This window comes from Ruditapes philippinarum, unplaced genomic scaffold, assembly GCF_026571515.1.
Source record: "Ruditapes philippinarum isolate M1 unplaced genomic scaffold, ASM2657151v2 ctg977_1_1_1_1, whole genome shotgun sequence".
NCBI lineage: Eukaryota > Metazoa > Mollusca > Bivalvia > Venerida > Veneridae > Ruditapes > Ruditapes philippinarum.
This window is the reverse complement of record NW_026864126.1, coordinates 312721-324836: the sequence shown is the minus strand read 5'-3', so window position 1 is coordinate 324836 and position 12116 is coordinate 312721. Positions and strand designations below refer to the sequence as shown.

At 32.8% G+C, this 12116-nt stretch overlaps 1 protein-coding gene across 2 annotated transcripts; it reads right to left on the bottom strand.

Annotated features, from left to right (window-relative positions):
• Positions 1-1357: 1357 nt before the first annotated feature.
• On the bottom strand, positions 1358-7360 carry LOC132724493 (hemagglutinin/amebocyte aggregation factor-like; the record flags this gene model as incomplete). 2 transcript variants are annotated; one of them, XM_060709365.1, is given in 5 exon segments in its annotated part: positions 1358-1484; positions 2153-2284; positions 2751-3033; positions 5642-5700; positions 7090-7360. In XM_060709365.1, coding segments are annotated over 4 exon segments (557 nt in total), but the record flags the coding sequence as incomplete, so codon positions are not given.
• Between the last annotated feature and the right edge of the window lie 4756 nt (positions 7361-12116).

The window sequence follows — 12116 nt, the reverse complement described above, 5'->3', positions numbered from 1 at the left end:
TTGTCGTTATAAACAAAGTTCCTACCGAACCAATGAAAGGTCTCGATACACCGGCTGGTCACGTGACCGGGGTTTCCCCAAGATGTCTACGTCGAAGCAGATTCTGCTCTGATTTGAAGATTTCGTTCGAAACAGACGAATATAGAGCGCTTCACGACTATTTGCGCAGGTAGGTAATAGAAACTATGTTGTGTAATTGTTTGCATGCGTTTATTTGTACCTCACCCTTTTAAAATTGATATTTTACCCGTGGAATTTGGTGTTGCGACATCTCGTACGACTAAGCAATTTTGTGACAGAAGTGAACGGTTTTGAATAAATTTCTTAAAATGGGCTAAGGGAATCAAAATAAAGTTAGTGTTTATCAATTGTGGATTATATAAGCTATGCAACGCAGTATAGTTTTTGGATTTTTTTTATTTAATTAGTGGAAAATCTCGCATGAATTTGAAGGTGATCGAAAATTTTCTATTTACCGAGTAATGCCCCTTGTCTATATTTATATACATATTATAAGGTTATGACTAAAATCTCATTTTAAGGTCACTATCAAGCAGTATATACCATCCAAACACTGTGTGGGCCCCCTGTGGTACAAATGAACACGCATTGTTTACATTACGGTGCGTCAAATTCAGGTATGTGACAATTCGTTACAAGTAAGCTAGTCACTGATTGGCTGAAGTGTAGACACGGATTTTCCTGTCTAAAAATAGAAATATCGGTCTGAACCTACAATTTTAGCAGAGGTAAGAAGTGAGCGATAGTGGAACATTCGACCGATGCGCAGGAGAGTAACACTTTACATACATTTAATAGAACAGTTCTTAAGGTTATTGTAATTAATGTTGGGACCTGCTTAATGACTATAACTTGGAGGCGTCTTACTTAAAAACTATGATAACTTGAAGACTTGCTTCTTTAATTGATATCAACTCGGAGTCGTGTAACTTTAAATGATTTGAACTTAAAGGCGTGCTGCTTTATATGATTTCAACTATTTCAACTTGTAGGCGTGGTGTTTTAAATGATTTCAACTATTTCAACTTGGAGGCGTGCTGCTTTAAAATGTTTTAAATTTCAAGCGTACTGCTTTCAATGATTTCAGCTCGGATGCCTTCTGTTTTAAATGATTTCAACTTTGGGAGTGTTGCTTTAAATGATTTCAACTTGGAGGTGTGTTGCTTTAAATGATTTCATATTCGAGGCATGCTGCTTCAAATGATTTCAACTTAGAGGTGTGCTTGAAATGAATACAACTTGGAGGCTTGCTGCTTTAAATGACTTCAACTTTAAGGCGTGTTGCTTTAAATGATTTAAACTTAAAGGCGTGTTTCTTAAAGGCGTGTTAACTTACTCTCTGTAATTATTATGAGTTGAGATGATGCCTGTCATAACTCGGTTAGAGTCGGCAATAAAGTTCTGCTTGCCATTCCAGCCGTTGGTCCAGGGAGTATGGTTACATCCAGCTAAGAAGTAAATTCCTGAAGAATAAATAAAATTATACTATTACCTGGTGTGACGGACATACGTTGTGTAATTTAATCATTAATGATAGAGTATTTGTTGAGCGTCTGGATTCATTAGATTAATCCGTACTGATACAATTCATAGAAAAAAGTGATGTTTTGCTGATTCCTATAAACTCCCATACAAGACGTATCTTTATAAAGATATTCGGCCGATGTAAACCTGCTTAAAATTACTGGCAAAGGTTATTTCGTTTATTTAATAGATAAAGAAATGTTAGCTCAGCCCATGTTTAATAATGACAGTAATAATGTGTCCCTATTCTGAATTGCTGAAAATACTATTACCAGGATTGACATGACATGTATTGGTTTAATTAAGTTATGTTCCTATAAATGAAACTGTTTTGTTTCGGTAATTGTACCTATCACTGGCGTATTTATGTACAAACTAATATCTGCTTCATTAATATGCATAGGTACATGTATAAGAATCATGAGATTCAAATCAAGGTACACATTAACAATCTTATAATATCACGAACACTGGAATGAGAGTACCAGTAAAATCCGGAGCTAGTATATGGTGTCTTTCGGTGTTTTCATGCACATGAGTTTTCAAAGTAGGGCAAATCACTGAAAGCGATTACAAAACTTTATGATTAAAACGTAACAAAATCTACCGTTCATGTTACAACTTTTGACCTTCCATCTCCTGTCTCCATGGTAAATGTTGAAGTAACTATGAAATCCACTTATGTATCGATTACCGGGGCCATGAAATATCATCTGTGCGTCCCAGTCGTTTAAATACCCTGAAATATACAATTTTAAATACATAATGAGCATATTGACATTATTTTGATCTCTTTAGTTCAGAAAAAAATGATAGAAAAATTCACAACCTCATTGCCTGATACATATACACTTAAAGCGAATACAACAGAAACATATTCACTTTATTTTTCAAAGTTTTTAAGAACGGAAACCAACGTAAGATAATTTAATACAAACAAAAATATAATAGACTTTCCTTTTTGTACAAATACGCATTAAAACGCAGACATAAAACGCAACAATGGGAGAATGAATAAGATACGCAGAAATTGAAAAACCCTTATTTTAACAAGAATCTCAGTATATTAAGCACACAGAAATAAGTACTTATACGGTAGTGGGTAACTAGGAAAAAGATTGAAGATTTGTTATCAACAGACTGGGTGTAAATTTTGGATCCCGACGCAAGACTACACCAGACGGCATGCTATCACAAAAACTCACATCTGATCATTTTCAGCTTAAAAATAAGCCAAACAAGTAAACCAAGAGAGCATAAAATACTTGTCCAATAGCAAGATGGCGTCAGACCAGTAACATTAACTGGTAAATTTCGACAACTCATGTTGAATACACGATCTTCTCGATGATTGCTTCGTACACTCGAGACATGGGATATGAACTGGTTACCACCAGCACATTCGAAATGCAAACGTCCTCGGTAATCGTTGACAATTGTGCAACCGCCAGTGTAAATCATACAAGCCACAATCAGAAGTTCCTTTATCTGTGAAAATTATAACAATTGTTAACATCATGCAGTTCTTAACATTACGGCATTTTCCGTAAATCTAGGAAATTTGTACTTAATGATGGATAATCGGCAAGGTGTTTCAAATACCGAATCGCAAGCTGTTTATTTCTCGAAGGTTTAGCTTAGTAAAAATTTTGAAATATTTTGCTCGTCAAAAAATCTTGAAAATACTACACACTCTGCCCCTTAGTAATTTTTAAAAGTTCTGCAGCTAAGTATTATAAATAAAAAAATATTCGAATGTATTGGAAATAAAGCGTCTAAAAGACGCATGATCAAATCCAGCATACACTGTCCACCACACTTTGGGTTCCGACCGCAAAATTTTGAAGATGCCAACTAAGTCCTGCTTATATACTGATTATTGACTTATTTTCGATCTGCAACCTTAAAAATATTAGGGCTCAAGATGGCCGTTTATACTTAGATACACCATTGTGCAATTAAATAATCTTGCTCGGTGCCATATAAATTCAGATTTAACAGTTGCTAACACTGTTGTATGTATTGCTTATTAATTGTAAGTTATAAATATTTTATCAATTTTACATCTTTAAAAAATACAAAATCATGACTTTATAACAAAATACTTTACTTGTAAATGTGCATACATGTTTTTACGGAAGAGTATACTGACCCCCCTTATATATTTTTTATGCCTTCAAGAAAAAAAACCTTTGTATAATACATATCTTTAAAAAAGTGACAAGTTATATGATATCTAAAATAAATCTTGCACAGTTTTATCTGTTATTATACACCATAAATCACAAATATGCATTGTTTCTTCGATGATATTTGGAAATTTAAGAGAACAGAATGTTCTTCTTAACATACAGTAGTTGTACACTTTAGCCTTTATCATATGAATCTCATGAAAAAAGATGTATGAATTTATAAATTAAATTAGATTCTCTTGGTATAATAAGTCGCATCTATTATTATAATATTAAATGGCCATTTTTTCGTTTTGATATAAAAAAAAAACATGTATAATCATTGAAAAAGATGTAAGAAATATTTATAGTATAAGTTACTCAAAGTTTCAATACCATTTATATAATAATAATATATATCAGTTAAATTATAATATTTTATATAATACTGGCAAGATACTCGTGTACGCAAGCGTGTTATCATAACGATCAAACTTATGTTAGGAAACATATAAAACATCATCTAAGCTAAAAACTCAGGTAAAGAATATATATTATATATAATTATATCATCTCTATATCTGTCAAACAAATAGTGCCTCAAAAACATACTGTTTTCAAATAAATAAAAGCGTTTACATCAAGAAAACGTCTGCTTCTTGAGGTAGAATTTCAATGAAAAGAAGAAAAAGCATAATTCTTATAAATAAAAGTAAGGTCTTCAGAAAGACTTAAGTTTATAATACGTATCTTTAACAGTATATTAGCCAAAAAACAGAAAAGATCAATATGAACTATATATATAAATTTAAAAAAAAAACATTACGAACTATGTTGTTATCATGTATCGTCGTATTTTAAACAGGCATATAAAATATATAAGGGGGGTCAGTATACTCTTCCGTATGTTTTTCTGTTGAATTTTGGTACCATATTGAACAACAGATTTGAAATTGATCGGAATGTAATAAAATACAGTATCATCTCTTATTTTCAAACAATTCAATTACTGTTTTAATGACTTGTAACAAGTAAGTTAGAGGTAACATTAATCACGGTCAAGTTGTGTGAGGAATACAGTTGTAAATGCATTTCAAGCTTATTTCACAATTTTCGATTTTTCTAAATATTTGGACCACTTGACATCGCTTAAAGAAACGTATACAAATTGTTTATGCAGATTTATATTTAATCTAACATTTTCCAAAACCAACTGTTGGTCGATCGCAGTTATAACAGTCAGTTTTGTGATATTAATACATATTAAACTTGACAATAAATAAATAAGCACAATGTCACTTTAAGTAATGTGTTATCCAATGTATTATTACACTCAATACCCATCAAAATATATAATCTATAAATCTCACTTAAAAGTCTCTATTCTATGAGACATATACATAATCAACTGCAAAAAGCAAACCTTAGATATAACGAAATAAAATAATATATCGTCCGACTTAATATACATTTCACTTACTTTAGTTAACTTTACTACATGAAATTACTTTACAATATCACTAAAATTAATTGTTCATGAATTGATTTTATGATCCCAAGGTGCGGTTGTTTGTCAAATGTAACCAGAAATAAAATCACGCATGACAACCGATCAGCGAGAAAATTTAAAATTACATGACCGATTGGGGACCGACCGTCTGTGTAACAATGCATATCTGTGTATCAAAACCTGACCTCAAAGTGTGATGGACCCCAAAGTAAGGTGTACCAAGGCTCATTTCATTTTTTTATTGACATATGTCGGCGATCTAAAAGATTGATTTAGGCAAGTTATATGGAGAAGATATAATCAGTTAAAATAATAAAATTTCTCCAAAAATGTTGTGTTAGCATTAAAGTAAAATGAATAAAAACCAATAAATCATAAAATACACAATCAAAGATTTATTTGAAATAGTTCTTACCCGCATAAGATACATTTCAGTCGTTGATTTCTTGCTTTTGACGAGAAGGTATTTTTTCTCTGTAAATGTGAGAGTAAATATATATATAACAAATTGCAGGAGCTTTAAAGTTGCATCATATAGTAAAGTAACATATGCTCGTCGGTCAATTCTGTTTAAATTTGTTGTATTTTGAATGCAAGTTTGAAATGGAAAGTAATGCATAAAAGAAAGAAAGAAAGAAAGAAAGATCATCACATACGTAATTCTGTCGTTAAACCATATGCACAGTCGGTGCAATATCTTGTACGAAAAAAATGATATTACATTCAATATATTTTTTTTATAATACTGCACGTTTGTAACGTCGCTTTTTGTATAATCGTAAACTTTATATGGACTATACACACGACTGCTGTCAATTAATGAAAGAAATAATCATTTTTGTCTTTAATACAATCAGGTTGCTGTATTTTTATAAATTCGTTAAGGTTTGATTCTGTATAGATGGTTATAGACAACATCCTTTTTATATGGCCATATAACATTCTTTATACCTTATAATACACACATTCATTTATATTAACAAGAATGTATTAGACTTATATAATTGCTATTGTCCTAAAGTGCTGTAATAAGTATGAACTATGAAATTTATTGCAGAATTTTCTAAAATTTTGAAAGCTTTTTTTTATATAAAACTAGCAACCATAGTAAAGCGGACCAGCAAATCGTCTATAGTGAAACTCGTATACCAAATCAGACACTGGGCTCCATAAAAGTAGGCTACATTGAAGATAGACAAACAAACAATTTATTTCAATCAAATAAGGCTATAATACCATGATGTCATGCATATGAGGCTCATTCCGTATACAATGCAGACAGGGATAATTAAAGGGGTCTGTTCCAGGAGACGGCCATTTTTTAAACTTGGTAATAAGTATGTCTAAAAAATAAGCATTTCTTATTGTAAAATATTGTAAATTTTCCATTTGAACAATCTTTCCTAATAAATTAAAGTAAACTGATAAGTGTATGCATCCTTAATTTTGTTAACAATTATTGTGAAATTGTTTTGGATTTTCTTGTCGGTCCGCATCAATGTATACCGAAATTACGCAAATATAGTTAAAATTAATTGAGGTTACTTTTGCACGAGAATAAAAGGCTACAAGGTTAAAAATATTATTTTTTCTTGTATTTTTTCTATAAGAATACCTTTTTTTAAAAAAAGGATAATGAACGTTATTGTGGAAAAATCGAAAATATGTAGAAAAAACGCATACAATAATATCCTAAGATAGTGACTAGTATAAAAAAGTTTTTTTCCATAGTTTATCAAAAACGTATAACATTTTGTCAATTGATGATTAAATTTGTATATCATTAATATTTTAAAAACGATTGTCTTTAGGCAAATAATAAACGTTTATGAGAATTAATAATTAAAAATTTCCATCACATACCTGCAATTAAATATCCTAGCGAGATTCGTGTGGTATCTGAAGTCGCACAGTGATCAAATGACAAATGTGCAGCAGCTAGTCTGCTTTATATCATTTATTCCATGCAAGGTCGCGTGAAAATATCTCTTCTTTGAATAGATTTGTCAACACTTATTTGTACCTATATCAGGACATTTTTTCTTTTGCAAAACCTTTCAACATCGCGTTTTTATCTCGCCGTAGTTTTTTAACATGTTTCATTAAACCCTTTTTATGAAATGTTTGTCAGATATTCATAGACAATAAAGGTAAAGTACTTATGTACTGAAATTTAATCACAAAACTTTAAATCTTCCTGTGTATTTTAGTTAAGTTTATTTGATGAAAGTAAACAACGCAAAAAACTTACGCAAAACCAGAAACAAGAAGACAAAATACAAGACAAATGATCGGACATGTTTCCTTTATGGATCTTATTGTTGCAACCCAATCTACAATATGACGAAAGACGAAAATCACTTGATGCCAGATCGCCACGGCGAGCCGGTATTACGTTAGGATTTTACTGAGGAACAACCTAAAACTCCGAATCCATCCAAAAATTTAATCGAAGCTTGGCTTCTATACCTTTCTACAAAATTTATCTGTCAGGGCTGGAATCCAAAATTATTTAGCAAATCAAATTTAATCTTACATAGCGTCAAAAAAACTTCAATTTTCACGCCATTTTTAAAAAGCAGCAAGTATTGCTTTGAGCGCAAAGATGTAATGATGATTAAAATGTTTGTTTTCATGAATTCTTTTCAATAAATCATATTTACACTGACTTTTGATTTAGCGATTTCACCTGTTTTCTCTGTAGTAAGTTTTCGTTTGGTTAATTAACGTAAGTGTACATCTGGTTCTGTGCATTTTTTCTTTTTCTTTTTTTCCGTTCATTTTATTCTTTCCGGTATTTAGTGTGTGGGGAAAATCCCGGGATCCGGGACGCCCGGGATCCGGGATCGTATTAGATATAGAGGAAAAAACAAATAAACTATATTTGTGTTGATTGTTGTCGTAATGAAAGGCCATTAACGTTAAGTTTTTATTTTTTTATTGTATGTAATGAACGTTAAATTAATTTAATTTAGGATATAGATATATTTAGAGCTATTTATTTACAAACTTAAAATGCGGAAATCACAATACTTATAATTATATGCCTAATGAATTGGAAAAATCAAAGACTATATATTCTTGAATTGGTCAAATCCCGGGATCCCTATATGTTTTAATACGATCCCAGCTTTTCTGAAAACTATATTCTTGAACTGGCCAATTCCTGGGATCTCTATATATTTTAATACGATCCCGGCTTTTCTGAAAATTATTTTCTTGAACTGGTCCATTCCCGGGATCCCTTTATGTTTTAATACGATCCCGGCTTATCTGAAAAAACATCAGATTCTTCTTAGACTGGTCAATTTCCGGGATCCCTATATTTTTTAATACGATCCCGGCTTTTCTGGCTGAATTGATTGACAACTTGTGTTTACTTTAGGACTTGTGTCTGTCACTCATTCCAATACTAAATAACATATTACAACTTAACTTCGTATAAAGAGACATCTTTATGAATTCTACCTATCTAACATTTTTGGTCAAGGTCATCAGGCCATATAGTAAATGTGCATAGACATAGGGACTTCATTCTATCTGTTTGCATGCATCTTCATATATACTCATATTCCTCTTTGTTAAACTGAAAGTGGCGGCATGGCCGAGTGGTTAACGCGTCGGACTAGTAATCTACTGATCGCTAGCCGTATGGGTTCAAACCCCGTCAGGGGCAAGTCGTAGTTTCCTTGAGCAAGAATCTTTACACTCATTGCTCAGTACTAGTTGGTTCCAGGAACGAATACGAAAGTGTGTCTATAAGCTTATAGGTTATAGGTTTCTTCACAATCGAACTAAAATGAATTCTGTATAAACCAAACTGAGAGAACTGGCCTCCATAACTTTATATGTCACTTTTATTTTGATGTTATGTTCTCTGAAGTCCTTTCAGCTAACAGAACTGTCATTTTTACATTTAAACACACCCCTGGAAAAAAATTACGAAGCGAGTCGCTACTAGCTTTTTAAAAAGCTAACCTTGTGAATTAAATTATCTTGTGGCGTACATTTTCCATTATGATTGGGTATAAAGATAATTTTCAAACTTCATAAAAATCATATTTTGTTCAGACATCGGTCGCAAATAGAAAACAATAATTTACAACCAAGACAAAACTACTTCGAGTATAATGTGCCAAGTTGAGATTTGGGGCTTAAGGGCCAATGGCCAAAAAATTATTTAAAGCGTGAAATGAAAAGGTTTTTACAAGGATGAAATGTCATTAAAAATGAATGATAATTATTTTCATCTTATCATATATGTATATAATAAAACTTTCATAAACTGTAACTCATGAATTGCTTAAATATTTAAAATGCTATAAAGTAATGGAGAACAACGTGAGATCTTTTACAGTGGCACAGAGATGACATGTGTGTGTGTGTGTTTTTTTGTTTATCTCGTGCGCACGAGAAACCGTGTCGTGACCACGAGTAACTAAGTCGTGATAACCAGATAATTAAGAACTGCGCACGAGATACCATGTCGTGGGCACGACTTACTAAGCCTTGCGCACGAGACACTATGTCGTTGCCACGAGTTTCTAAGTCGTGGGAACGAGACTAAGTGGTGCTCACGAAATATTTTGTTGTGGACACGATTTACTTAGTCGTGCGCCGTGGCCAAGAATTATTTAGTCGTTGAAATGAAATAATTAAGTGGTGCGCACGTGATAGTATGTCGTGGCCACAAGTTACTAAGTCGTGCACACGAGATGATTAAGTGGTGCGCACGAGATACTATGTCGTGACCAGGGTCAAATAACACTTTATGAACTTTTAAATGTAAAAAATGCTTGGTTTACGTCTCACATGCAACATTAATTTTTGAAACAACTAGGAACATTCACTTTTAAATTGATACATGTCTTACGGATCATATTAGGAGATCACTTTCCAAGACCCATTGATCAGACTTTAATTTTGACTAAGTTATGACCCTTTGTAGGGACCATTCTCTGATAGGGTTGAACAGTTTGAACGTTCTTACGGCTGATAGCCTTGTTCTTACAATAACTTGAGAAGGAATAAGCCTTGGTTTATGTTATTTGGTAGGGACTTTGCCCGTGGCCAGATAATGACCTACATTAATTTTTGAGGTAATAGGTCAAAGGTCAAGGTTACCATGAAACTTCATGTAAATTCCCTTGTCTGATGAATACATTGAGAAGAATTAAGCCATGGTTTATATAACCTTGTATGTACTTTGCACCTGATCGGTGGATGACACCTTATAGTTTTGTGGACATTGGGTCACAAATCAGGGTCACAATGACGCTGCATGTAAAAGATCAATGTCAAATAAATAACTTATAAATATATGGCACTATGACAAGCAGGTGAAGTTGGGGCAGCATTGCTCTATGTCACATTTCTAATTAACTAAGAAAGTTCAAATATATAATAATCTGATTGGTTAGTTATCTCGTGCGCACGACTTTATTATCTCATCCGCACGACGTAGTAACTCGTGGCCACGACATAGTATATTGTGCGCATCACTAACTCGTCGCCACGACATAGTATCTCGTGCGCACCACTTAATCATCTCGTGCGCACGACTTAGTAATTCGTGGCTACGACATAGTATCTCGTTCCCACGACTAAGTAACTCGTGCCAACGACATGGAATATCGTGCGCACCACTTAATTATCTTGTTCTCACGAATTAGTAGCTCGTGGCCACGATATAAAATCTCGTGCGCACGAATTAGTAACATGTGGCCACGATATAGTATCTCGTTCGCACGAGATAAATATTAACGTACACATGTCACCTTTTTGCCACCGTAGATCTATGGCTGAATGTCCAATGCCCACTTATTCGTACTTATTCGAAAAATGTACACCATTCAGTTTTTAAACAGCAAGATTTAGTAAGGTGACCTATTTGGCCTTGTTTTCATTATCAAGCGGAAAACATCCGTATCAAATACATATTGTACTGAATCTTGTCGCGTTTTCATTTTTCGAGTCCAAAGATTCCAAATAAAAGCAGTATTCTACTCAGCCTAGCACCGTTTTTATTTCCAAGGAGGTTATACCATGCGCGCATCCTCAAAATTCTGATACCGCGAACACTTTTCAACCGGTATTTTGAACAAAAACGAGTCATGTAAAAGCAATCAGAATAGATTTGAATTTAATTTCTATTGAGAAGAAGATGTCCTTACTTCTAGTATTAATATTCCAAATGCCTTGACTCAATCTTCCCTTTCTTGTCAGTATTTCGTCAGTATTTCGTGTGAATGCGATTTTTTTTCTGGATACTGCGTACATCCGGCGTTGAAATGTTACAGAAATTGAGAAATTGTCGATTAAATTGAAAGTTTCACACAACTGGAAGTTCGTTTATTGTAGAACTTGTTTCATAAATATATTTTCAATCTTTGTTATTTTTCTTTTGTACGAAAATATCTTAAAACGAACTATTTACAGGAAAAAGACATTATGATACTGCGTACAATCTTAAAAAATAAAGATACTGCGTACACATTTATATGTTATTGATTTTGCCTACACTTTATTCGAAGCAGTGCAAGTTCATAATGGGATCAAATGGATACGAGTTTTCCATAGAAACGGATGTTGCATTTCGTGCATGGAAGAAAGAGTATATAATATCGGTATTCTAAGGCTTCATAAACAACTTGATGTAATGTGAAAGATCAACATTAGTTTAGAATAGTTTATTTTGATAAATAATAGGTGTACGAAGGTTTGCTAGTGCATATTAATTAGATTTTTATAATGATAGAAATATTAAGAATAATAAAATGTACTTGAAACATGTGTCTGAGACATTTGTATATAAAGAGCTTAAGAATTTAAACTCATCAAAGAGTGCTGGTTTAGATAAAATTCCTGCTAGATTTTTAAAAGATGCAGCT